The following is a 27,000-nucleotide window of genomic DNA, read 5'->3' on the forward strand; positions in this document are numbered from 1 at the left end:
CTTCTTCTGATAATCATCTTCATCTCAGGGGATCCCCATAATCCGTTTCGAATGCTTTCGTTTTTCATTGGAAAGTGAGAAAATATTTAGAGCATTGTTTCTTTTATTTTTAAAAAGAGTTTTCTCTTTTAAACTATTGCTCTTCTGTTTACATATTTTAAAGACTGTATTATATTTGTCATGCAGAAGCATAATGCATCCAAATACGAGGGTGATCCATGCATCGTGAAATCAAAGAGATATACTACAACAACAAATTTGTGTACATTTTGTTTTAACTTAAAAAAAAAGTGATAAAATAATATTACACGAGTACAAAAACATTAATCTAAAATTAATATAAAACTTAATTACTAATTTATAGTTTACCATTTTGTTCTCACGTTATTTTTTATAAAATACACATCTTGATATAGAGGAACATCAAAAGTGTCTCTTCAATTGATTAAAAAAAAAAAAAGATTCTCCGATAATGAATATTGTCAAACGCAATCATTTATTTTTATCATTATTGAGTTATTGATTGAATGGCTTTGTTACTGGGAAGTAGCATCTACCACTCACAAGCTTTGCCCAGTACTAAAATCCCTGTTGACGCAATTATTGCGAACACTCTGGTTTTGTTTTCTTCAATTTTCTAATATTGATAATCAAGAAAACGAGGGGCAGTACTTTCAGCTCTAAATTTTGTTTTAAAAATTTGTTCAAATAGTTATTATTATTATTATTATGCGATTTAATTAAAGGAATACAGCTGGACTCAAAAAATTAAATAGCATTGGACTTTTATCAGTTTTAGAGGCTGTTTCTCAAACGAGATAAAATATTTTCTCTATCTAATCTTGTCTTTTAAGAGTTTAATTTTAGAGCAAAAAAATTTCACACTTTTAACGCACATATTTGCTTCTATCTAATATTATTTTTTAAAACTTTGATTTTAAATCACTGTTGGTGAGAAAAATTTTGCACATTTTTTACTTTGCACATTATTGATATTTAATTTAAATACTAGGGTTACTGGCATGGTGGAATAACTAACTTTGGCTAAAGTGACACATAATGGAAACACATATAAGGAATTTTTTAAAGGATTAAACATATTAATCCTTAAAAACTAATGGAATTGTCTACTTGGGAAATCTAGAATTGGGACAAAAACTTCCACATTGGGTTGGTCTTATTCTTCTCAGTCCTCAAACCTCTAAAACAAATATTCAGTCAACTTTTGTGGGGTAATGCAACCTACAAATTCAACCTGGCAGAGGCGATCAGTACACTTTTGGCCGATAAGTATATATTATTATTTACTATTTCACCAAGTTTCTAACTTGAAAGAATCATTCATTTTTTCATCTTTTCCCTTTTGCTTTACTCGGTTACCGTATCACTTTATCTAGCAATTTAAATTAGTATCAAATTGCTATCTATAAATATTTAGTCTTTTGAGACAATGGAAGGCCTCAATCTCTACATTCCGACCAACCCATGATTTGTTGCCAAACTTGATCAACATATATATGACTGAGAGAGAGAGAGAGAGAGAGAGAGAGAGATTATTATTGGTATATTGGATCCTCTGGTTCCGCCGCTCGTAGTGTGTCTCAAGTTGAAACAAGTCCTGCTGAAAAACTATATGCATATATATGATTTGAAAAATCATGAATTGCAATGCAGTATTATGAAGCAGGATCACAAAACAACCGTATCTTCTTTTTAAGAAAGTGGTATCTCGCAGATTCAATCACTGACACCTCCTCTGTACTTCTTAATTCCCCCTCGCCTTGAGGTAAGAGCTGCAAGAGAACTGCCACCCAGTGTTGTTCAAAAACGAAGGATCCTAGGGTTATATCCCTCTTGGTCAAAAGAATTGGAATAGGATATCTCACCCGTTTACCCTTATAATATATTCATGGAAAAGACAAATGGAAAGAATTCAACTTTTTCTATAAGTATTTATGAGAAAAACTTTAAACGAGAAAAGTTCTAAAAAATAAAAGTTTATTTAATTTAACAATTTATCGAAACTTAGGAGCAGAAGTGGGTTGATGATGTGTCTCTAGGCGAGCAAGTTAGAAGTCACGTGAACAAGAAAAAGAAGACGATGAGGATAAATGTAATTTATGGCATGAAATTCCTTTTATGTAAAGGGTAGGGAGGGATAAACAAAGGAGCTCATTTAAAAATATATATACACAAGTCAAAGAGAGGATCCGATCGGTGGAGAATATGCAGATCGGCCTACCAATCTTTTGATTTTAAAGGCTTTAAAGTAATGTGAACTTTGTGCAGATCAAATCACAGAGAGATGATCTTCTTTTCTTTCCACTCACCTGACGGGGCATCAATTTTAATCATAATGTTGTTATAGGAATGTGGGAAAGTTAGGAGAGAATAGCATAGCATAGGAGCGTCCCCAATTTCAAATGAATGTGCATAGATTGAAGAATGTGAGGGAGAAGGGAACCATCATTCCTGTGTTATTGCTCTGAAGTCTGAACTCTCTAAAGAGTGGCTCAATTACTGCTCCAATGGGCCCTTCTTGGCCCCACACGCCCTTTGTTATTTGTGTTTAGTTTTCATGTTTTTAATAATGTTTGCCCAATTTTGGTACTAGTACATGTGCATGTCATTCATTATTACCCCCTTGTAAGTTCATACAAATCCCCTGTGTCTGTGTTATTTACAAATGTCAAATTAAATCATAAAATTACTTCAATTTAATGACTTGAAATAATTTTCTCTATGAATGCAATTGATAATAGTGTTGTGATTATCTGCAATAAAAAGAGGAGTTTGGTTTGTTTTGGCAATACACAATTAATTACTCATAGCATTGTCATTTTGAACCCATTACCTAAAGCCGAAAAGGAATTTCAGAATAGAGGGGAAAAGACAAAGGGAAAAAAAAAGAGTGGGTGTTCGGCACTTCTGAGGCATCACGTGCAGAGCACATGTGTTATTCATTTTCCCTGTCAGTTTAATACTCTTTATCCCACCACAGCCCACACCTTGCATGCAAATGCTTTGCAATCCAACCAAATTAACAATCGCACGAATAGTTCACTCATTCAAACTGGGTTAAATTTTGCTTTGCTTTTCCCTTCAATTTCTTAGAGGTTGAGATCATCTGTTCAAACTTTTTCTTGAAACTTAAAACTAAAAAATAAATATTTATTAGTTTACGTAAATGTTGTGTATTGGTTTTTTTTATTTTTTTTTATCAATTATAGAAAGCACCTGAGGCACAAATACATTTCAGGAGTGGCTGTGAAACCAAAAACCTCATCCCATTTTTTTGTTTGGGAATTTGGGGAGGGGGGGGGGGGGTGTTACACGATTGCAAGTGGCAACACAAAAGGACTGCACAGTCACACTCACGCTAATGGTCCCAACTTGAAAGGACAACTCAAAGGATTGAGCATTGATGGGCTTTATGATTTGGTATCTGTTTTAGTGGTGATTATTTATGAGATCCAAAAACTCATACAAAGCATCAAGGGAAATTAATAATTAGTGGGAGAAAAGTAGGAAACTATCTATTTGTTTTTATTATAAAGAAATTTGTTTTTTTTTTTTTAGTTCACAAATTGAACTGGAAGAAAGGCCACGGACAAATGTGAGTACCAGAGTGGACACTGCACTGATATGTATAGCATTTTCTTATTAAAAAAAGGAATACATAAAACAAATTAAATATTTTATTTAGCTTGTTTATTTAAACTTCCTTCTGCTGCAATTGCGTGTTCAACTAAAGAAAGATTTGATTTTCTTTTTAAAAACGAGGGTTCCAGTTGCATCAAAATCAAAGAATCAGTGTTGACAGGGATGTGGCTCTAGTTCACACCTTAGGAGAGGGTAATTAGTGTGCTAAATGAAGTTTATCTCAAGAAGACCAGTTTAACGTTAAGCTGTGGGAATAAGCTTCATGCTATCTCGTAGTCGTAGAGCTTCCTTGTGTTCGCTTTAGTTATGGATTTTCTTTTCCACTTGCACCAAAATGCGTCAACAAAACGTAAAACAAACATAGGATGAACTATGTTTCTCGTGTCTTTTACTCAAAATCAGATTTTGAAGTTTTAAACATTATGTAACAAATCTGTATATTATCGTGTCTGACTGTTACGTACTCCAAATAGGAACGCCACTTTCTCGTTCCCACCATTTATATAAAGTTTACGTGGGTAGTCTATAATTTCATAGATGGGCTAGAAAGGCCCGGAAATCGTCTACCTTTAGTTGCATGACTAAACTTGACCCAAAAAAAAGTTGCAAGGCTAAATAAGCAAATATGCGACGACCCAAAAAAAACAAACCCAAATACGTATACACAAACCCATGTGTGACCTACATAAGAACAAATTTAATATAACAACAATAATCATAATAGTTTATCATTTATCTGTTATGATTACATAAAACACGAGAGAGAATATCACCTTACTGTTCCCCTTTTTTTCCTACGAAACTTACGCATAAAAGAGAACAACAGAAATCATATGGAAGGTGTAATATTGAATTTTGAGGGTTGCTCATTAGTACCAATAGTTTTGGGAAGAATTTACCACGAAGGTGTATATGTATTGAATTTAATTAAAAAATATTAATTTTTGGAATAATTATATATAAAAATACATAAAATAATTTTTAATTAATAATAACTTAAATATTTTACACTTACTACATCAAAATTAAATTCATATATTTCACTCAATAAAAGTTAAATTAAAAATTTTAAAAAGAATGACAGATTTAACAAAAACCTGGGGTGCATTCGAATACAGTTTTCGTCTGTTCAATTTCGCGTAAACAAATTGGTATGATAGAGTTGTTTCCTCGAATTTACTGTGTAAAAGAGGAACAATATTAGGTTTAGAAAATCAGGAAAGTTTACATATAGGTAAAAAAGCCGTTTTCTCCGTGTCTCAGGTACCAAAGCTGACACAATAACAGTAGTAGGCAAGTGTTCTTGAATTGTAATCTTTTCCATTTTTGGGCATGTACATCTAAATCCTTAAAAACACACACTAAAAAGGTAACCACACTTTGGATCGGACGTCTTTCACTATAATCAAAATAAAAGAATGCCTCATCAAGTCCTCCCGCATTTCAATTCTAGAAGCTTCAAAATCTACATGGCCTATACAAATACCCTTGCTACATGGACAATTTGAACAGCTCCCAATCAAAACCTGAATATTCTATGTACAAAGGCTTAATTTTCAACACGGTCTATGAAAAGATGTTTGATGTTATCCGTGGACGAAGCAGACCACCATCAACTGAAAAAACCAAGGAACAGTTGCAGCAGTTGCTAGATATCTGAGTTAGATGGCATTTAATTGTGAATTGGAACATCTCCACCTAATCAGAGAAGAATTCTTGCACTTCAGCCTGGTCCGTTCTCATTAGAAGAGAGAGCGAATCAGTTTTAGTTTCTTTGAGTTGATTTTGTTTTCTACTGTCCAAATAATCTGCCTCAGTCCACTCCTGCTCTTCCTCGGGAAACTGCTCTTCTGCCCTGTTTTCTATCTTATCGCCTTCGTGGTTATCCCGTGTTTGGTTTAGGGGATGGGAAATTCCCCTAGCGCTTACCTTCGACTCTGATGAGTTTTGACATATGCAAGATGACGGATTCTCGTGAAACTCACCCCTGCCCGGTCTCAACTCATTTGGCTCCCCCATAAAGCCTACCTGGAACGTTCGAACTCGAGAGGCAAATTCTTCCCACGTCATATTATTTTTTTTCATGAATAACAGGTTCAACTTCTTTGCATTTGGGCGGATGGTGGGTTTATGACCGAAGTACCTCCTGCAACAGAGAAAATGGGTATGCGTAGGTAAAAACTTGATTTTACCAGCATAAAAAACTATCGTAACAGAAATAATTAACCTAAAATAAAGAACATGACACTAATTAGAAGAATCTCTAGTTTTTTTAAAACACGTAAACAGCTATTTGTATCCAATCTCTTGACTCTTCCCTCTTCCCTCATAATTGCATTGGACAGTTAATTTATGGGATTCAATCCTCTTATGTGTTACTTTAGGCAAAACTCAAAGGGATATAGTAGCAATGTATCAGATCAGGCTTAAGAAGATCGTTTAAATTTAAAATGCCGATACAAATAGTCTCAAGCTTGTACGGACGAAGCAGCTTTCCTACTTCTAGTTATTGTTGTATCCGTTAATAATTTAAGCACGGCACTAAGGAAGCAGCTTACCTTCTTCCAGCTAAAATTTTGGCCATGTTACCATTGTTATTTGTAACAAAAACGTCACTGTCATCACAAACTGCGAAATCCAGTGCAGCCATGCGAGAAGAAAATGAAACATATGGCGCTAACTCCTCCTTGGTAGCAATGGTCTCCTTTGAATGCACGTTCGGGAAAAGAGCCCTGAGGGGTGCTAACGTTTCCTCACCTCCATATATTTCGCCAGATGCCACGTACAAGTGAACGTCACTTCCAAAACCTAGTGCTCTTAGCATGAGACCAACTTCCTCTGGGGTAAGTGGGCATCTTCCATGTCTTCGAACTTGGTCAGGATTGCTTGTCTGAGTCCCATTCCCAAATAAGAACATATCAATTTTCATACAAGCTAAAAGATTTGGTGTTGATTTCTTGGATGCTATTAAAACCTTACATGTAAATTTTTCCACCGCTTCCTAATTTTACCAAGTTCTTTTTTTTCTTTTTCTCCCCCGCCATAATAGCAACCAGAGAATGCAAGCATATCCGGTTCAAACCTATCAGATAAAACATACGTTGGAATCAACAGATTATCACATTAAACTTTCGATATGAAAAATGAAATCGAAATTGGCCCTGAACTGTGCGTCTCAATTACAAAAATGCAAGCTAATTCTTAGAAAATTAGAAATTAGGGAAGATGATCACAAGTTCTGACGGTAATGTGGCTCCTTGATGCATATTGCATCCTTTGTTGAGGAAATAATGGCAAAGCAAAGAAACCAGGAACGAAGCTTGGCTATAACTTTTAAATCTTACCTCAAATGCAGAGCAATGAAATGCTTGCTTTTCATTCTCATCCGCTCAACCAACAAGTTACCCATTCCCTGAATGGAATCCGTAAATTTGAGAGCATGGTAATTAACGCGGCACCTCAGCCTCTGTAGATCTTCATCCAACATATTAGCAAGTCTATAATCAAACTTAGTGAGCCGAACAGCCTGCATTGAGAAATTTAAGTGTCATTCATGGAACCAACTCAACCAAGGACAACACCGTAACGTACTTAATATTATAAGTACGTTATTTGCTTCTGTATTATACATGTGGCATTTTCCTTGAAAATTTGTCATTATTGCTTAGATAATTTTCAAATTTGATTAATCAATTTTTCATTTATTTTTTTATTTCTATGTTTAATCAAATATCAAATTTTTACGAATAAAAATTGTATTGATATTAACTGTATCGAGAATAAAATTTTCTGAAGTAATTTATATTTAATTTTAAGTTAAAATATTCTCTACCTAAATCTTCTAGTTTACTTTATCTTAAAAATTGATAGATCATTCTTAATTTGTATTCTTTCAAAATTATTTTAAACAAAAAATATTTATTTTCAATTTTCTCAAAGATTAAAAAAAAAAAACAAAGTGGTTAATTTCTAAGGTTAATTTATAACTAACAATGAACTAGGTGATACTAACATTTTTGGTCGAGGCTTGTCATAGTCACATACAACATCAGAATGAAAATATTTTCTCCTCCGAACTTTTATAAACCAAAAAATAAGTAATGATTTCAGTTCGCACTAGAAAAACTTCCCAAAACAAGCAATTTGACAATTTTATACTATAGAATGCATTTAAGAAGTTCTAAATTTAGCAAGACTAGTTTCTAAAAAAAAATGTGTATAAAAAAATAAAACAATGAAGCACACTGCATCCTTACTATCAATGATCAGTTACGTAGTTAGTTAGGCACGAAACAGGGGAGGAAAAATGAAGATAAGACATTAATGGTGGAACCTGATCATCTATTCATGGATGTGCAATGTTGGAGCCACAATAATCTAATACTTAAGGTCTAAATTTTAATTGGTGGAAGGCATGCAAATAATATTGATGAAAGCCTACGACTCTTAACTGAGGATTTTCAGTAACACTTACATGCTTCTTCACCAGCACGGGTAAAACACGATCCTCATAACACTTGGTGGTGCATTTCCTTGGAACGCGCATCGTATATGGAGCCACGAATTTCCCTTCCATAATTGGAAGGTGTTTTATAATTCTTACGTCATTCCGGAGAAATGTTATAAACCAGTCTGCATCAAATAATTCAGAAAAGTTGCTGCAAAAAAAATAGCACATGCATGTTACTTATAAATTAAGAGGTTGAAAGACGATGAAGTTTGCTTCCAATAAAAATATCATAGTATGGAGATGTGTGATCGAAGTATAATGTAAAGACAGACCTGGTGTCTTTCCAGAAAGATGTATGATCCAACTCTGGAACGACAAGAGTAGCATTCAAAAGATATGCAGCCACGACAGCATCAATTATCTGCAGCCACGACCAGCACTTCAAAACCATGAATATCAAATAATCCAGCCACAGATATTAGCCCTCAAATGGCTCAAATTTGTATCTCGAAATAAATCACTCATCAAATTAGCTGTCTGATTGAGTTTTTGCCTCCCGTTGGATTTAGAACCGCATGAGATATTTCAGGTAAATCATTAACATTTTTCAATGCAATTATGTTTTCTTATGGAAAGAACTATTCATGCACAAGCAATATCCTCGGATAAAACATACAGGAAGAAGTAAATCTTCCAATACGTTTACCTCCTTTAACTTATTTTGATTAACAGGATTGCATCTCATCTGATATTAAATCAATGCCATAGTTGTTAGACGAAGAAGCTTACCCCCGTTCTCTGTTGATTTAAACCTCCACTGGTTGCAATTAACAAGTATCGATCTGGATGCGTCTTGACATTAGCCTCTGCAAGTGCAAGAAATAAGTACTTACGCGATCAAATTGCACATCAAATAAAAAAGAGTCATTACATGACTTACAATTTGATTAAATTTAAAGTCCGAAATTAAATTCATAAACTGGTTGCGGGAAGCGAAGAGAAGATTGGGATTAGTTTTACTTGCAAAATTGACACTGGCGTTGCTGCAGCCAGAGAGAAGCTGCGAGTGCGTGGAACTCCATAAATCGTGCTCGCAACTGCCTCCACTAGCCTTCAAAGTCCAACCAACAAAAATGAGTAAACTAAAATGCAGAAGCAGAATGACGTCTCATTTAATAGCTTACCGGAACCTGAAACACCGAAGGCGAATCCTGATGTGAATCTAATCGTGATCTGACTCGGTCATTGTTCTGCGTCTGAATTACACGCATACACCACCAAGCAGCGAAGCGCAGAAAGGAAAGAAAGATTGATTCAAATAAACAAAACAAAAGACTAATGAAATAGAATAGAAATGATTAAAGTGCATTTACATTTACAGGCGACGGAGCGAACAGAGAGAGTATAGCGAAAAACAGAAAAAGGCAGACGGAGATGGCGGAGATGAGAAGGCGGTGGAGGAGCCGACGGCGAAGGAAACTCGCAATGAGGAGTCCAATGAGTCTGGATTTCTGTGTGTGCGCGTGATGCTTCTTTCTCTTCATTGGCGTGGACATTGTTATTGCTATGTTTGTACCTTACAGACTGAGACACCGAAATTCAATGCGTTGGTATTGATTGCATGGAAGAAGCGCATTGGCGCAGCAACGACGCCGTTTCTTCCATTAGAACAAACGCTTTATTTTCTTTGAAGAAGAAGAGGGTGATAAAGACGACGACCTTTCAACAAAAACCAACGCAACCGCACGCAAATAAATTTCTCAGGTTTTGATACCCTTGGATGATCAACTATATTATCAGCCGTTGATATCATTACAATTGGCTCACCATCCTTAACTAACCCAACGCTGTCTAACGTCGTCTTACCCCTAAGTTGTTTCTAACCAATCCCATTGCTAGCTTCTAAATTATACTTTATCATCAAATCTCCAATTAAATTAAGGTCATGTCAATCTAACAATGTTTATAGTTTATCAAACGAACCTTGAGTCAAAGTATGATTCGAGTCAAATGTTTACAATAAATTCCATCATAATAACGCTAAATACGGAGTGCATGACAAGTTTCTTGGATGCTTGACTCTAACTAATTAACCAGAGGATTCTCTAGCTAAATTTGGAATTGAAAGTCAGTTAAAGTGTACTTACTATTACATATTCTTTCCCTGCTTTTTGGGTTGGAACAAATTCTTAGTCACAAGTCTGTTATAGCTTTCTTTGGGAGTTTGTTTTCTTTCGCTCACCCTTGTACGCCAGAAAATCTTTAGCGTAGTGTTGGTGTTTATTGCTCAACTTTTAAGCTAACAACGTACCTTTACTATGTAAATTTTGTTTTTACATCATTATCAAGAAGAGTTAACGAGACAAAGCGTGTTTATTGCGGGTCAGAATGTGAAACTTATCTCATTCTATTTATTTACACCGATTAATTTAACACAAATTCCTCGTTCCTGACGATTTTAACTGATCGTGATCTAATGATTTAACTGTTTATAATTATATCAAACATTTTATTATAATAAATAGATACCTCCATAGATAAAATTAGTAAATTTTAAAAGGTCTAATTATGAAGTTGTAATAATCATTTTTTAAATGTTGAATGCGTAGTAATAAATTTTAGTTATCTGATAACATTTATTTCCTTGGGTGATAAGATTAAGAAAGACAATGGAAAAGAAAGAAAGAAAGTGTTTTCTTAACGCATACGTGGGATGCTGCGAACAAGTAACTAGCTAGAACATACATAGATTGATGAGTATGTTAGGCACAAATTCTTCTTTCTCCGACTTAACTTTATTTGTAACTAATTTGCATTCCCATAAAAAGTTTTGGTCGCTCTTTACTACTCTTCACGTGTGTTTCATGTGGTTGCATGATATTGCTCTCTCGTTTCATTCCCTCTTTATTACGATTACGAAACGAAAATTGGAGAAAGCATGGAACTATAGACACGAGTTACAGGACAAGCTTTCTTTGAAAAAGATAGAATTAGTGGAGTGAATGTATCCAAATATGTGGTTTTACAAATAATTGCATCATACAAGTGTGTCTATAGGAAAGAGACTTTTGTTTTGATCCACAAAATTACTAGAATCATCTGTTAGGCTTATGCTTTAATCAACATTTTTATTACGTATTAATGTAGTGTGTTAAACATATATTTTACAGTTATCTTATATAATTCACATTTGTATTAATGTGAGTATTGAAACTTTAGTTTGTCACTCTGTGGGAGATTAGCCTCCTTTACTGGACTTGATTGACCTTCAACAATTCTACATGAATTTTAAATGTGTTAAGAACAGTGAATTAGATCAATAAAGTCAGACATAATTTATAGATTATTAAGTCTTTTAAATATCAATGATACTTGAGAATTGAATGATAATATGAAAAAAAATTACACCAACAAATCTCAAAAAGCATGACGATGAGTGTTGAATTGGTATTACAGCCAGGTGGATCAGTTATAGGCTGATATAACGGAAAGTTGACCCCACATGCATCAGAATTTGTTTGTTGCAAAACGAAACGAGTGCTGTGAATATGCACCTGCACCTAACCTGTGGGTTGTTCCAAGAACAAGTTAAGGATAAGGATCACTGTAATGCATCCTTGCTTCCCAAGTATCTCGTTACTTACATTACATATGATCACTTAGTGTCAACAAATAAAACTGTTGTCTAGCTTTAATCAATAAACAAAAAGATTTATTACAGAAAATAGTAACAAAAATTTATATTTTTAAATTCAAAAGAAATGAATAAAAAATAAAGCTAAAAAATATATATTGAAAAGGTTTCTATATAAATAAGCAATACATTTGAACACAAAAGTCAGGTAAATAAATCAAGAACAACTCTAAGAAAATTAAAATGCATTTACCTTATAAATATAAACTACTACTACAATTGAAAGGATTTGTATACATATATATTAATTCGTTTCCAAACATGTATTGTCTTATGCACAATACACGTGTATTGTACAATTTTATTTAAATATAAAAATCAATTTAAACATGTACAAAATATTAAGAAATGAAATTTTGTTAATTAATAGTTAATTATAAATAAATTTTTTAGTATAAATAGCTAATAACACGCATAATTTATAGATGTTTTATTTTGAAAATTTTATTTATTAATAATTATATTATAAATTACATAGAAATAATAAATATTTTTCATTATAATTTCAAACAATTTATAATCTATAATTTATTTATAATATATACATTTAAGACTAATATGTATATTTATGATTTCATAATAGTAATTTTTTGCATGACAAGGATATTAATATATCAAAATAAATTTCTTGAATAAGATACTAAGAGTATATTATCATACTTTTTAAAATTAAAAAAATTTAAAATTTAAATAATTTTATTAAATAATTAACTTTGTATTTAGTTAATCATGACCAAATTAGAACAATGAGATTTTTATTATGAAAAAAATTCTAAAAATAATTTAAGAGTAAATATTAAATATATGAAAAATCATATAGCATAATTAAGAAGATAATTAATTAAAAATTATTTAATGTAACTCTACATGTGCATTAAATAATAATATTTCATTTGTTTTAATTGAACGACAGTGTAAATTCTTTATTTATACTCTAAAATTAACAATATGTGCTTTATATATATATAAATACATGTTATATGCATATAAGATATAATTCTAATATTTTGCTTTTTAATGTAACATAAAATTAACTATACGTGATAAAGTATAAGGAGTGTTATCAGCTATCTGAATAAGCTTTAATTAATTTCTTAATTTTTTAAGTATATCAATAATATAATCTTAAGAAATGCTTGATAATACGAATAAGCGGTATACGAAAAATGTCAAAAATAATACACCGTTATATTTTTTCATATTTTTCCTTTTTTATCGTTATTTAATTTTTAACCAATAAAAAACTTAGAAACATGATTTGTTGAAAGCATTAGATATATCTGAAATTATTCCTACTATACAGCATAACTCTATAATTATTAAGTTTATCAATAATATTATATATCTGTAAAGGAATGAATATTAACCCCTCTCATAAATATCTTTCATCATAATTCTTGCAGCTGTTGTGAAAACATTAGATATATTTTATAATTATTTTGTCGTTTGGGTTAGAATATTTTTTACTTTTTAATTGACAATATTTTTCCAAAACTTAATGTTCTTAGCATAAGATCAATTTGCTCTGTGAATAAGTGAACTTCTTCTGTGCCTCCAAAATTTACCGACATTGCTTGTCCGTGTCTTATTCCCAAATAAAAGAATAGATCAATTTTCACGTAGGCTAAAAAATGCAAATTGATTTCTTAGGCCATGTTTAAACCTTATATGTAAATTTTTCCACCGCTTCCTAATTTCACCAAGTGTTTTTGTTCTTCCCGCCATGATAGCAACCAGAGATCAGAGAATGCAAGCAAATGTAGTTCAAAATTTAGGTATGTATTATAATTTTTTTTTTTTTATGGTTTTCATTGCTAACTTATAGAAATAAATTTAGAATTTAGAACTCAAAACAGAGAAATAGTGCACAACAGCCAAGAACTCATGGAATAAATTTATCTTTGACAACAGTCCTTACCTCAAATATTTCTTTTTTTGTGTTTGTTTGAGGGACCTCAACTACTTTAGGACTAGAAATTTCATAAGAATATTTCTTACACTTGAACTTCAAATAATTGATTTAATTTTTTTAATACCTGTAATTGATGTGATTAATGTTTAAAATGTTAAACATATAAAAAATTGAATAGTTAATTGGAAAGTACCGGTTAAAAATTATAAGACGCGGCCTGAAAAATTGAGGAGGGAGAGAGAGAAGAATATCCTGAAAAAGGTTAGTTGGCGGCGATACGCTCTGTGGGCTGCAGCTGGAGGCAGGAGTTTTGTAAATTTACAATTATTAATTAACAGAACAGTCTAGTTTATAAATATTTGGATTTTGATGTTCATTTCCTTACATCGTGAGCGTGGTGGAATGAACTTGGCTTTCCTCCAAACAGATATTGTTTTGTGGTAAGTTGAAGGCGGGCATGGAGGCTACCCATTTCAGCACAGTTCCTCTCTCTCAATCGTATGCCGTTACAACAACCCCCTCCAAATGCTTACGTAACCATCTCAGACTCTGTTACGGTTATGCTCCCAACTTTCTTCGCCTAAGGGATTCCCGCCTCTGCTCTTCCCTCCGTCCCAACCACATCACTTCTGGGGACCAACAACACACTCTCCTCCCTGATTCCGATAACCATCAGCTTCACCCCACTCTGTAAGCCCTTCTTTCACTTCTTACTCTTCCTTTGTTGTACAACTGAAGACTAATATCTTCTTTCAACTTGTTCACAGCCAATTCCCTGCCAATCAAAATCAAAATCAAATTCAAAATCAAAATCAAAATCAAAAGGAAAAAGCTACGGATGTGAAACGAGAGCTCCTACTGCTGTCTCTGCCCGCCCTCGCCGGTCAGGCAATTGATCCCTTGGCTCAGTTGATGGAAACCGCTTACATCGGTCGACTTGGTTTGCACCTATCCTTATCCTATCCTATAACCACTGCTTTATTGTATCTTTAATTATTTATTATTCACAGGCACTGTGGAGTTGGCTTCTGCCGGTGTTTCCATTTCCATCTTTAACATCATTTCTAAGCTATTTAATATTCCCCTTCTAAGTGTCGCTACTTCCTTTGTTGCCGAGGACATGGCCAAGACTTCTGCTTCAGGTTAGGTGAAATTTAACCGTCATTCTACTCCCTCTACTACTGTCACTATTTTCACGTCATTATCTAATGCCATTAACTTGCTCTGCAGATCAGGCTGGTTTTGAAAACACTGCCAATGGTAAACCCTGGGAAACAGTTTCTCAGAGAAAGCAACTCTCCTCTGTCTCCACTGCTTTGCTATTAGCACTGGGTCTTGGAATTTTTGAGGCTTTAGCTTTGTACCTCGGATCTGGAACATTTCTTCATCTAATTGGTGTATCCACAGTATGTTAACACCTTGTAAATACTGATTAATATCGTTATATAACTTGACTCTTCTATCCTCTTAATGTCTATGATTTGTAATCTGCTTTTCTGTTCAACAGCAAAATCCAACACATGTTCCCGCACGGCAATTTCTCTCTTTAAGAGCAGTTGGTGCTCCTGCAGTTGTACTTTCTTTGGCTCTACAGGGCATTTTCCGTGGTTTTAAGGATACAAAAACTCCTGTTATATGTCTAGGTAAGTGTTTGGTTTAGTGTGTCTTTCTCTGTTAATTTCACCTGTTCAGTATTTTTTATGGTCTATCTTATGCAGACACTCTAATACCTACCTCTGCCATTATCTGCTTCCAAGTTTAACATTTTCTTTTGCTTTTGAAGGATCTTATTATACTTACAATTCATGAATACGTCATCATCATTATTACTACTTTAACTATCTCACATAAATCACTGAAAAAATAAATCTCCCATCATTCCTTGCTTCAGTAATTCAAGACTTGGCATTGTCACTGCCTTTTGAAGGCCTTTCATATGTCCATGATTCTTGAGAAAATGAGTAATTTGAATATTCTAAGGAGCTCACGTAAAACACTGAAAGTACTGTTGTGTCCTTACTAGATAATGTTTAGTATTGCTAGCATGTAATTTTAAGTATGCCAACTGCCAACCAAAAAGCCTTTCCGTATAAGAGGTTACCCATATGCTATTAGGAAAGCGAGCTGCTAAATGTGAATTGTTTGTAAAAGATTGGAAGCTTGATATGACAGGACTGCAAAGACAGCTCTGTTTAATCCTTTTGGACATGCTGATCACAGAACTTCTATTTAAATGAATTCATTAAGTTCACTTGGTGATATAAACGGTGGAAAGTTATGTGTATAGCTTTTAAGCTGGATATTTCTCTTGCTGATTATTTTATGATACATGCAACTCCAAGGAATGAACAAAATTATCATAGTTTGTTTGCTGAATTGCTGAAAGGTAAACCAGGGGAGTGGAAGATTAATATTTTATTTGATTGGAAAATTTGTGACTTTATCTTGAAATAATAATTTTAAATTTTGATTTCTTAAGTATGCTTCTTGTTTTACTTTCAAAGAATGAATAAATTTTAAAATCATTTTCATTATATTTTATGTATGTGTGTGCTAATTTCGTTATGAAAATGCAGGCATTGGAAACTTTTCGGCTGTCTTTTTATTTCCTTTACTTATGTATTACTTTCAATTGGGTGTCACTGGTGCAGCCATTTCCACTGTTCTCTCTCAGTATGTTCTTTTCAAAAGCATTTTCTTCTCCTTCTATTTCTTGATTTGATTTAACCTTATAATAATGGAATTTTTCTACCTCAGATATATCGGGACCATATTGATGATCTGGTGTCTAAATAAGCGAGCTGAGTTGCTACCTCCAAAGTTGGGAGACCTGCAATTTGGAAGTTATATTAAATCTGGTGAGGATTAGTCTTTTCCTTGGTGGTTTCTGTTCTCTTATTATGTGTTGTTCTGTTCAAACCCGAGATGCAAAACCGTTTGTCTCCTAAAATAATTCTCTCTCCCTTCAAACAAATGGGAAAAGGGGGAAGATAACAACTAGATGCTAAATGTGATCTGAAAACTGTTTCCAAAACATTCGCCAAGCAAAAGATCTCACCCCCATTTTTTTTCTGTTTCAGCTTGTAATTTTTCAATGTGAAGGCAATCACATTAATACAGCAAAATGGTTTTAAAAGGTTTCTGAATTTCACTAGGTTTTAAATGTTTTGTCACCTGACGAAGTGCAATGCTGTTTCTGCCAGGCATTTACTGTACATTTTGTCAACAGATGAAAATGAATTATTGCTTTGTGTTGCATTATATTTCTCTTTTGATAATTGATAATAAACAAATATTTTCACGGGCACAATTCTCTTTTCTGCTTTGCTGTGTATATTATTTAGCTTTCTGTTAGGTTAATGTGGTTCAGTTATGATTGTTGGGCTGTTACAGGTGGTTTCCTTCTTGGAAGAACACTTGCTGTTCTTACAACCATGACACTGGGGACATCAATGGCTGCTCGTCATGGTCCAGTAGCTATGGCTGCACATCAGATATGTATGCAAGTGTGGTTGGCTGTTTCCCTTCTTACAGATGCATTGGCTGCATCTGGTCAGGTATTGAATCATCCATTCTGTAAAAAGTACTTTTTTTTGTAATCTTTTAATATTTCCCTCCCTTCATGTATGATTTCTTAAATTTCTTTCAATCTAGTAATAATACTATGCCAGTTGCAATAAAACAAGTTAAGCCAACAAAAGCCAGACTATAATGGAATAATACATACTTCTGCTGTAGTTACTTTTAATTGGACAGGCTTCATTGAACCCCTTGAGAAAATTGTCAATTTGTTGGACTGTGACACTCGTTTACATAAAATCTTATTTTCTTTTAAGCTTGGCCTTTCACTTACTTCATTATTGTCTTCTTGTTTGTATGTCTTTTTTCTTATACTGCTATATTATTTTTTATAGGCCCTTATTGCAAGTTCTATATCCAGACATGAGTACAAAATTGTGAAGGAAATTACAAGTTTGGTATTAAGGGTAAGGATTTTTTTTTGGTGCTTTGACTTTTGTGTGTTTAACTATGTCAATTGTCAAATAAGGAAGTTTTATGAATTTGTTTGACAACCTGATAATGTCTTTACAGATTGGACTGCTCACGGGTATTTGCTTGACTGCAATCCTCGGTGCTTCTTTTGGGTCTTTAGCTACAATTTTTACCCAGGACCCTGAAGTCTTGCAGGTGGTCAGAACTGGGGTGTTGGTATGTATGGCATTTGCATATTCATTTGTTAGTGTTTGTATATGGTTGTCTCTGTCTACCTCAGATTTTAATTTACATTGTTATATGTGATTATTGCTAGTTTGTCAGCGCTTCTCAACCATTTAACGCTTTGGCATATATTTTTGACGGTCTTCATTATGGAGTTTCTGATTTCCCATATGCTGCTTTCTCCATGGTAAGTCTTCTTTTCTAAAATTGTTACAATGTTTTCTTTCCTGCTATATATGTTTCTCGAGGTTAATTTTTGTGATAATTGCTTTATAGATGTTTGTGGGAGCAGTCTCCTCTGCATTCTTGGTATTTGCACCTTCATTTTTTGGTCTTCATGGTGTATGGCTGGGCTTGGTTCTCTTCATGGCTCTTCGTGTGGCAGCTGGTTCTATCAGGTAAAATGACACATTTCTGATGTGCACTCATGTGTTCTGTGAACGAATGTTTCATGTTGTTTCTATCTTGTTAAAATGAGTTACTCTACCAATATTAGATGGCTACTTTAATTTTAACTCTACTAATCTTTGATTAGAATATTTAGCCTACACATATTGGGCTGACTACTCATTTGATCTGATTTCATTAATGACAAGTACGCATGATTGAGCTACCAGTATAGTTTCTTTTGTGGAATGGGGTACAGGCGTCATGATTTTAATCTTGTATGTTTAAGTGCTTTGTCTGAAAATCTGTCTATAGTTGACATCTTTTACATTGGTTATCAAATCTTCATTGTGTTATTTTTTTGGCTTGAACCCTTGTTGCTTTTATGTTTTTAGATTGCTATCAAAGAATGGTCCTTGGTGGTTTCTACACAGGGATTTGCAAATTGCGGAGGTCAGCGTTTATTTCTATAATTCCTAACATGCCTCGGCTTGACGACTATTCATATATACTTAGAGATCCGGTTACCCTGATCGTATAACTCATGTTTGCAGGTGGTATCTTAAGACGGTGAATATGGATGAAACTCTAGAAATGACATTTTTCAAGATGATTCTGTCCATCGGATTTAGATGTCAAGTTAAAATTTCGGGTTTTCCGTTGAGCCTGTCTAGAAAATAGGACATTTTAGAAGCACTTTTTAGGTTCTTGCAATGAAATTAGGCCATTCTCAATCTTATCAGTTAGTGTAATTATATGATAATTCTCTTTGAAGTAGTTCTCCCAGGTCCATGTTACCCTATGTAAATGAAAATGGTTCAATTTGATATTGTTTTGAACTCAAATTGCACATTAGGTGCTGCTTTATTTTGGTCAATTAACATGTATCTTTATTTTAAAGTTTAACCTTTTAAATTAAATTTATTAATTTAAATTATTATTTTTATGTTAGATAAACTAATTAAGTGTTATCACGTGAATAAAGTATACCGTCTCGGTTACCTAGTCCTTGACCAAAATATTGAGGCTACACGTAAGAATTGTGTAGTACTATACTAAAATATGATATGAAGATAACATCGTTGTTGTAGACACCACTGATAATAAGATTTCAAAATAAATTGAACTTATATAATATTTTAAAGCTAGAATATTGCTATGCTTACGACCTTTATCTGCATATTTTTCCGATTCTCTGGAAACGATGCATCATGCATTAAGTAGCCAAATTTGTTCTCTCCACTCGACATTTGGGGGGACGACAAGACCAATTTCGTTGAATCGATTCGAAGTCATAAAGTTTTGAGAGACGTGATTGACAAACGTGCTACTTGAGTGTAACAAACAATGGACAGGAACAGTAAAAGTTACTAGTGTCACAAAAACGCATCTTTAATTGAGGATCAAACGTATCCTAACATGACAAAGCCGAGCGAAAGTGGATGAAATGGTTCTTCCATCATTTATACAACAGGGTGGAGAAGAAGATGAATTAAAGCATGTTAAAATATAGCAAAAGAAATATATATAACTTTGCTTACAAAAAGTGGCACTGAAAGCATGCCCAAGGTTATTTAAAAAAGATTCTAGCAGAAACGATGATTGGTATAGAAAATGGGGAAGGTGAACAAGAATATGGTCAAAGTGGAGGTTGGCAATGACAGCGTCAACCTCAAGATCTTTAGTCCTGTTCCTGTCCTTGCTCACTGAAATGACACGCTTGATCGCAAGATCTTTCCGATCCGATCCGATCTCCCTCACTAGCCACCAACACGATAAACAAAAGTGAAAGGTTCTCTTTGCAATTTGCACTCATGCCCCTCTTCTTTACACTAATTCAATACATCCCTCAAGATATTTTATTTTCCCAAAAAAGAAAATATATTATTATTTGATTTTATAAATTAAAAAAGGAATGGTAATGGTAATATATAATAAGCAAAGCAAAGAAGGAAGCTCCCTTGAGAAGGAAGCAGAAATGTCGAAGGTGACAAAGAACAGATACTGGGTTTTGAGGCATGGCAAGAGCATTCCCAACGAGCGAGGCCTCATCGTTTCTTCCATGGTTTACTTCCTTTCTCCCTTATTTCTAAATCGCTTATTAACGATTAATGATTAAACTTATAAATCGCAGGAAAACGGGACGCGTGCCGAATTCCAACTGGCCTCCGACGGCGTCAATCAGGCACAACTCGCTGCACAATCATTCCAAAAGGTGCCACTAACCACCTCCATCACATTTCGCTACATGCATGCTCTTTCGCTTTCACTACATACACTGGACTGTGGAGTTTTATGCCGTTCAATAAATGGGGAGCTTCCCTTCAAATCACTCCATTTCAATTTCAATTTCTTCTCTATATGCATTACGCTAACTCTATTCTTGAACACCGGACAGGAACTAGAGGCTAATAATATACCGCTTGCTGATGTACGCATTTACTACTCTCCATTCTCAAGAACAAGCCACACAGCCAAAGTTGTTGCAAACGTGGTGAATCTTCCCTTTGAAGGTCCCCACTGTAAGGTATTCAACCGCTGCAACAAAGACCCCCAAACCTTTCTATTCATCCACCAATTTACAATTTACTACTCGCTACTTATTGTGTTTATCCCTCTAATTTCTTAGATTTGTCCTTCTGAATTTCATATATCTTTTGTTCTTTACATCTGTTTTGCCTCAGCCTCATCTATTGAGTCTGTTTTACTCTGCAGGTGATCCGTGATCTTCGAGAACGCTACTTCGGTCCTTCATTTGAGCTAATGTCTCATGATAAAGTAAGTGATGGTCAATGACATTTTGTTCATCTGTGCTCTGCTTCCACTTCACCATGATTTAGAAACTAAAATATAATAAAAATTGCTAATTGAAGGGCCTTTTATCTATTATCCGCATCGTGTTTGGTTATTTAAACAAATCTTGGTTGTTTGGAGCATTAGTCAGGTTCTGGTTAAGTCCATCTGGTGTCATTCCTTAATTATTCTGGTTCATATTGATATAAGTTTTCTCAAATCAACTGTAGTTCAGGCAATTCATTGATTTTCTCTTTTCATTCACCACAGTACGAAGAAATTTGGGATATAGATGAAAAAGATCCGCTTGTTGGGCCGGAAGGAGGGGAAAGTGTTAAGGATGTTGCTTCTAGACTTGCAAGAGCAATGGCCATTATGGAATCAGAATTTGAAGGGTAGCGATTTCTGTCTTAAATATCACTAGAAAATCTATTAGTATTCTTGCCTTTCTTGTAGCATGAATCTGTGCAACAAATCTGCTGGACCCTTGGAGGGGAGGCCTTCAGTTATTTCAAGCTGTCAAAAGGCAAACTTCAAAGCACAAATGCATTCAAAATTTATAAAAGTTAACTCTTTTATTATGACTTGTGATCTGACATAGCAGGTCTTTCATCTATGGTTACAAAATATTATTCTCGATCTAGATGTTCATATTTCTTAAAGCATGTTTTGCATATTTATTCATATTCTATCAGCTAATACAAGTCGGTGTCACATCTTGCAGATGTGCAATTTTGGTCGTCAGCCATGGGGATCCCCTGCAAATATTGCAAACAATTCTGCATGCTGCTAATCAACACAAGGAACCGGCAACTAATGATTTAGCATCAATATTAGAGGCAGTTCAGGTGGCACCTATCTTGTCCCTGCACCGCAAATATGCGCTGCTTACTGGAGAGCTCAGGGAAGTGATTTGAGATTTGAGGTCAATGAAAAGGCGAGGGGTCTTGAACAAAAAATCATGTGAGACTCCTTAATGATTTCATTTGAAAGTATTAGACAGCTCCCCGGTAATTCTTTATGAACAGGGATCTAAATTTGGTCCCTATTCCCTTTAATATTTTATTATCAAATCCAAAACTTTCTGGATTTTTTAACAAATATTTTGCAAGGAGATGGTGACCTTTTTTGGGGGGAAAATTACTGTTTATCATATCTTGTGTACGTAAGGGATGATTTAAATGCCCAACAAGTGACAACTATAGCATATTTGGATTTGCGGTGGATAGGCATACGCACGTCAATAGAGTAGACACTACACTTAGTTGTGTTGAACTAAAGTACTGTAAATGCCTATCCACACATGCATTTAATGAAAATTAGTTTCAGCGAACAAAAAATTCACGAGCTACATTCATTAATCAAGGGAAATTTCCTTGGTTGAACCTAAAATGTTCCTCTAAACGTTGGTGAGCACATAAAACCACTGTTAACACTCTTCATTAAAGAAAATGAGAGTCAGAATATATCATGAGAATGTTGGGTTTGACAAGCACGTCTGTCTCTCACTCTGGCATACGTTTTTTGTTTTTTTACAAAATAATTGTTAATAAGCTGCCAAAAGGAAGTAACCTCTATACAAATTCTCAAGAATCATTACTTGGCACAGGAATATCATGGGATCTTATGTGAATTCCAGCTAAAACCTCACGGCCAAATATGTGACAAAGCCATGCATCTTGGAACATGTAGAACGCGATTCTTCCCAGTGAATTTGAATGCCTCTCGGCTCAGCACCTGGTTAGTTACCGGCATTTTTCACCAATTGTCATAGACTCATAAGCTGTCCTTTGAAGAAGCCTCTAATCTGGCTGTACCCATATCTTTGATGGAATGATTAGTAACGCCCTCTCCTCTCTAAGCAGTCGCATGTCCGAAATTTTTCCTGTGCTTTCCCCTATCACTCACACTACCATTCCAGAGCGGGTCTTCTTTTCTACGAATTAGCCTGCTCGCCGTGAGGCAAAGCAATTATCAACAATGTTCTTGTTTCATCTTTGCAGGACTCAACATTTATTTACAAACGATCTGACATCGATCGATATCATGAATGAGCTAGCAGCATGATTCAAAACTCTTAACGAATTTCAACGCACCCCCATCAGAGTTTTTCTAAAGGACATTTTTTCAATCTTGATGAAAGAATGTTCGAATTGAAAACCAAACATGTTATAGATTTAATCAACTCCAAAAGCTAGTTAATGAGAAAAAGAATTACTAAAATTTTATTTAAAGTAAATAATCATATTCTTTACTACCGTGTGATATTTTAAAAGCTCTCCACTGATTCGTGAACTTCACATCTTTCACAGTTTGAATGTTAAAAACGTAAAGCATATATTATATAAGCATAATTGCTGAATACTAGGAATTATTTTGTATTAATATGCACGAAAACTATAAATGTCACACACGTACTTGATTTCCATCAAACTTCCTCTTTTATGTTTTTTTGTGACATAATTCTTCGTACCACTTAATAGCATCAATCTCTGGGTTGTAATCCAAGTCGTCCACACTTTACACTAAGTTTATAGCTATTCAATTTGGATAGGCGACTTAGTGAACATGCTTCCGACGAAAAAAAGAAAGTGAACAAGCTTAAAACTGGATCTTTATTAAAGCTAAATGCGTATTCCTGTTTTCCCTCTCTCAAGAAGGCCATTAGTGAGCCCTAAACTCATGCCTAAAAATTGAACAATTGATTAAAAAAAATGTTCATTTCACTAATATTACTAGTATAATTAAGATTGAACTTACGACAAATTAAATTAATGTAATTTTTTAATTTAAAACTTATATTAGTTAGATTAAAAATTAATAAAATTTAAAAAAATAAAAAGAACAATAGTTTAACGACATTTTATTGATGTATGTTTTTGTTTATTTAAGAATAATATATTTAATAAAGTATGTGCATTTAACTTACTGTTTATTTTCAAAAATAAAAAACAAAATTAAATGGTGAAATAAAAAGTTAGATAAAAAAGGACAAAATTATAATTTAAATGAATTAAAAATATCACGTGACAATTTGAAGGAAAGCTGCACGGCACTCGAAATACATTTATATACATATAGATGTTATTAATTTATAAAAATAGAAATGAAAAATGGGTGTTTAAAAGATTGAATCTAAAATGCATAATATTTGATTTAGGAGGGATGCGTGATAATTAGAATTGGGAGAGAGGCAGTTAAATAGAATGGAGAAATAAAAATGGGGATATAAGAAGAAAAAAGAATTGAAAAAGAGGAAACCGCCAATTGAGGAGTTGCAGTAACCGTCGTGTGGTGTACATAAGCAATGGGGGTGGATTGGGAAAAGGTTTTGGTTGGTTGAATGGAAGGAGTGATGTCTGATAGTGGAAGTGGATACGGAGAAGCGTCTTCTTCGGTGTGGGGAAAGAAGAGGAAGAAAACCGAGGAATGGAAGGGGAAGAGAACAGAACCATGCGCGTGCACAGAATGCGGAAAGAAGTTCTGGTCATGGAAGGCACTGTTCGGGCACATGAGATGCCACCCCGAGAGGGAGTGGAGAGGGATCAATCCTCCTCCCAATCTCAAACGACAGAGAGGCATCACGGAGGAAGAGCGCGAGGTGGCTCAGTGTTTGCTATTGCTTGCCAATGGGAATGCCAATGCCAATGCCATTGATGATCCTCACTTCGAATGCTCCAACTGCAACAAGGTCTTCGGTTCCCACCACGCTCTCGGAGGCCACCGCGCCAGTCACAAGAACGTCAAGGGTTGTTTTGCCAATGCCGTAACAACCCACGACGACAACAACACCAACACCAACACCAACAACAACAACATGATCATTGGCTTCGGTAATTCCATTTCTGCCCCTCACAAGTGCAGCATATGCCTGAGGGTATTCTCCACCGGACAAGCACTCGGTGGCCACAAGAGGTGTCATTGGGAGAAAGGGGACACTGTCTCTGTCTCACCCAACTCCGTCGACTTGAATTTCCCTCCCCCCGATGATCCCTCTCTCGATCTGAGGTTGGGTCTTTAGTTTGCTACTCTCAACTTTCTCTTCTTTCTCTCTTTTACTTTGTTTACTTTCAAATTTTACACATTATTGCAATAATCCAATCTATTTCTGCCATTTATGTTCTCTCGTTCTGCCTTTCTTTCTTTCATTCATTCATTCATAAGAAATATATTATTTGCTTAAAGTATTTAGTACATTCCGAACAGGCTTTGGGCTTGAAGGTGGACTCGAAGTGGGGCTGCCCAGCTTCTTTGAGAGATCAGTCCAACTCCAACACTATAAACACTTTAGTTTAGGGGCTAACTTTCATACGGATCAATGGAATGGGCCTTGTATTTTGTATTGCTTCGTTACCTACTTATTCTACTCTTAATTCTCTTCTTTTACAGGTCCCATGTATCAACACTATATTCTGATTCATACAAAAGGGATTAAATAGTATTAAATAAAATCTGATCAAATGCATCTACTTTTATTCCACCTATTACTTCCTCCTTTTTGAGGGAAATGATAACCTTTCCTTCGCCAGTAAATATATTTATATGAGAAATTCATCAACAATAAAGATTACTTTGGTCAATATGTTATATACACGTTACTATTTTTCAAAAGCTCCCTTAATATTAAAGCTCGTCGTCGAAAATTTAAGTGATTGCCTAGAACAACTTTAATAATGTAGAAACATATCAGTTTGATAGTTAACTATTCTCTGATTGATATACAAAATCAAAAAGCTTTTGTCTATTACGAAATTGATCAGCTACGTGCTTGTATAGGAGAATAAGAATCTCCCAATTAGTGTGTGCCGTGTGGACGCAACTTCCCTTTCAAGCCATCCATGTCTAACCTAACCTAAGTCAATATTATGTTAACTCAAAACAAACTTAAATGAACCGGGTAAAGTCTTTATTTATTTATTTCTCATGATTCTTACCTCTTATAAAATTAATGTTTTACTTGTTTTCATTCTTAAATTGATATATTTTTATAATTTTTAATAAATTTAACTAATGATTATGAGTGTGTTAAAAAAATTATATAAAAACATGCTTTAGTACCATTTTTTCTAACTTCTAATGGTATATAACATAAATATACCCTAATCAATTTATTGAGAATGGAAAATCTGTGTAAAAGTCAAATGTATAAGGGGCAATTCAACTTAAACTCACAAGGTGTCAATATAATTTTTCCATCTATTTGTTATCTATGAAAAAGATGAACCAATTTGCAAATGAAGGACACGCTGCCGATGACTAGAGCCATTTCTCCAAATCTATAGCCGAACCGAACTCCTTGTTTCTGAAGGGGAAAGATTGGCTGTATGATATAATAATAATAACATATATCTGATTCAGATGTATTTAATTGTTGTTAATTAGTTTACCTGCCCATCTTACGTCCCTTATGGATTTTTAAAAGGAAAAAAATTAAGAAATAATCTGAAGAAGGAAAAGGGAAGATAAACGATATCAAACACGTAGACTAAATTTTCTTCTTACTAATAAAATACAGAGGGCTGAATATCCAATGCAGATGCAATATAGATTCATTAATATCCGTCGCGGGCCCTTTTTAAAATTTCTATAGATTATGGGAAATCTAAAAAAACATAAATATTTAAATTTAAAAAAAAGTCTCATTCATTTATCTCACAGACTTTGGATCAGTGGTTGAAATTTAATTCATCTATCACTTCACTATCAACTAAAAAACTGCTATTGCTTTAGTCTCACGAGGTTTCTGAGTTTCAAGTTTTTGTATGATTTTCTCAAACTAAAATATACATTTTGATTAATCCAAGTTAATTTAGGTATTTATTAAACTGCCAATTATTTACATTTTCTTTTTCGAATTAATCTATTTTCAGTTAATTAATTGAT

The 27,000-nt window shown here is 34.1% G+C and overlaps 4 protein-coding genes across 9 annotated transcripts; 3 read left to right on the forward strand and 1 right to left on the reverse strand.

Annotated features, from left to right (window-relative positions):
* Window positions 1-5,140: 5,140 nt before the first annotated feature.
* On the reverse strand, window positions 5,141-9,668 carry LOC113848122 (O-fucosyltransferase 6-like). Its single transcript, XM_027477511.1, has 10 exons — window positions 9,487-9,668; window positions 9,298-9,369; window positions 9,134-9,224; window positions 8,903-8,979; window positions 8,446-8,534; window positions 8,138-8,321; window positions 7,008-7,189; window positions 6,643-6,745; window positions 6,222-6,553; window positions 5,141-5,809 (listed from the first exon to the last, which is right to left on the reverse strand). The coding sequence occupies exons 1-10, from the start codon at window positions 9,655-9,657 to the stop codon at window positions 5,362-5,364; spliced, it is 1,749 nt and encodes a 582-aa protein (XP_027333312.1). The 5' UTR covers window positions 9,658-9,668; the 3' UTR covers window positions 5,141-5,361.
* Window positions 9,669-13,946: 4,278 nt separating this feature from the next.
* On the forward strand, window positions 13,947-19,959 carry LOC113874922 (protein DETOXIFICATION 45, chloroplastic). 4 transcript variants are annotated; one of them, XM_027513214.1, is made up of 15 exons: window positions 13,947-14,020; window positions 14,147-14,409; window positions 14,487-14,659; window positions 14,730-14,861; window positions 14,950-15,125; window positions 15,227-15,362; window positions 16,296-16,392; window positions 16,477-16,577; window positions 17,113-17,276; window positions 17,634-17,705; window positions 17,812-17,928; window positions 18,029-18,124; window positions 18,214-18,335; window positions 18,720-18,777; window positions 18,879-19,273. In XM_027513214.1, the coding sequence occupies exons 2-15, from the start codon at window positions 14,177-14,179 to the stop codon at window positions 18,888-18,890; spliced, it is 1,689 nt and encodes a 562-aa protein (XP_027369015.1). In that variant the 5' UTR covers window positions 13,947-14,020; window positions 14,147-14,176; the 3' UTR covers window positions 18,891-19,273. The 4 variants fall into 4 exon arrangements, with proteins under 4 accessions (XP_027369015.1, XP_027369016.1, XP_027369017.1 ...); XM_027513215.1 differs by lacking the exon at window positions 13,947-14,020 and adding an exon at window positions 19,523-19,959 and having other exon boundaries at window positions 14,022-14,409; window positions 18,879-18,894; XM_027513216.1 differs by lacking the exon at window positions 13,947-14,020 and having other exon boundaries at window positions 14,022-14,409; window positions 16,371-16,392; window positions 18,879-19,253.
* A 71-nt stretch (window positions 19,960-20,030) lies between these two features.
* On the forward strand, window positions 20,031-22,610 carry LOC113874924 (metal-independent phosphoserine phosphatase). Of its 3 annotated transcripts, none has more exons than XM_027513218.1 (6): window positions 20,031-20,116; window positions 20,264-20,389; window positions 20,459-20,851; window positions 21,040-21,102; window positions 21,388-21,512; window positions 21,842-22,610. In XM_027513218.1, the coding sequence occupies exons 2-6, from the start codon at window positions 20,303-20,305 to the stop codon at window positions 22,032-22,034; spliced, it is 861 nt and encodes a 286-aa protein (XP_027369019.1). In that variant the 5' UTR covers window positions 20,031-20,116; window positions 20,264-20,302; the 3' UTR covers window positions 22,035-22,610. The 3 variants fall into 3 exon arrangements, with proteins under 3 accessions (XP_027369019.1, XP_027369021.1, XP_027369018.1); XM_027513220.1 differs by having other exon boundaries at window positions 20,035-20,389; window positions 20,459-20,539; window positions 20,723-20,851; window positions 21,842-22,446; XM_027513217.1 differs by having other exon boundaries at window positions 20,035-20,389.
* A 1,862-nt stretch (window positions 22,611-24,472) lies between these two features.
* LOC113874615 (zinc finger protein ZAT3-like) lies at window positions 24,473-25,138 on the forward strand. Its single transcript, XM_027512832.1, has one exon. The coding sequence runs from the start codon at window positions 24,473-24,475 to the stop codon at window positions 25,136-25,138; it is 666 nt and encodes a 221-aa protein (XP_027368633.1).
* The last annotated feature ends 1,862 nt before the right edge of the window (window positions 25,139-27,000 follow it).

The sequence above is a fragment of the Abrus precatorius genome, unplaced genomic scaffold, assembly GCF_003935025.1.
Source record: "Abrus precatorius isolate BTA unplaced genomic scaffold, Abrus_2018 Scaffold8, whole genome shotgun sequence".
Classification (NCBI taxonomy): domain Eukaryota; kingdom Viridiplantae; phylum Streptophyta; class Magnoliopsida; order Fabales; family Fabaceae; genus Abrus; species Abrus precatorius.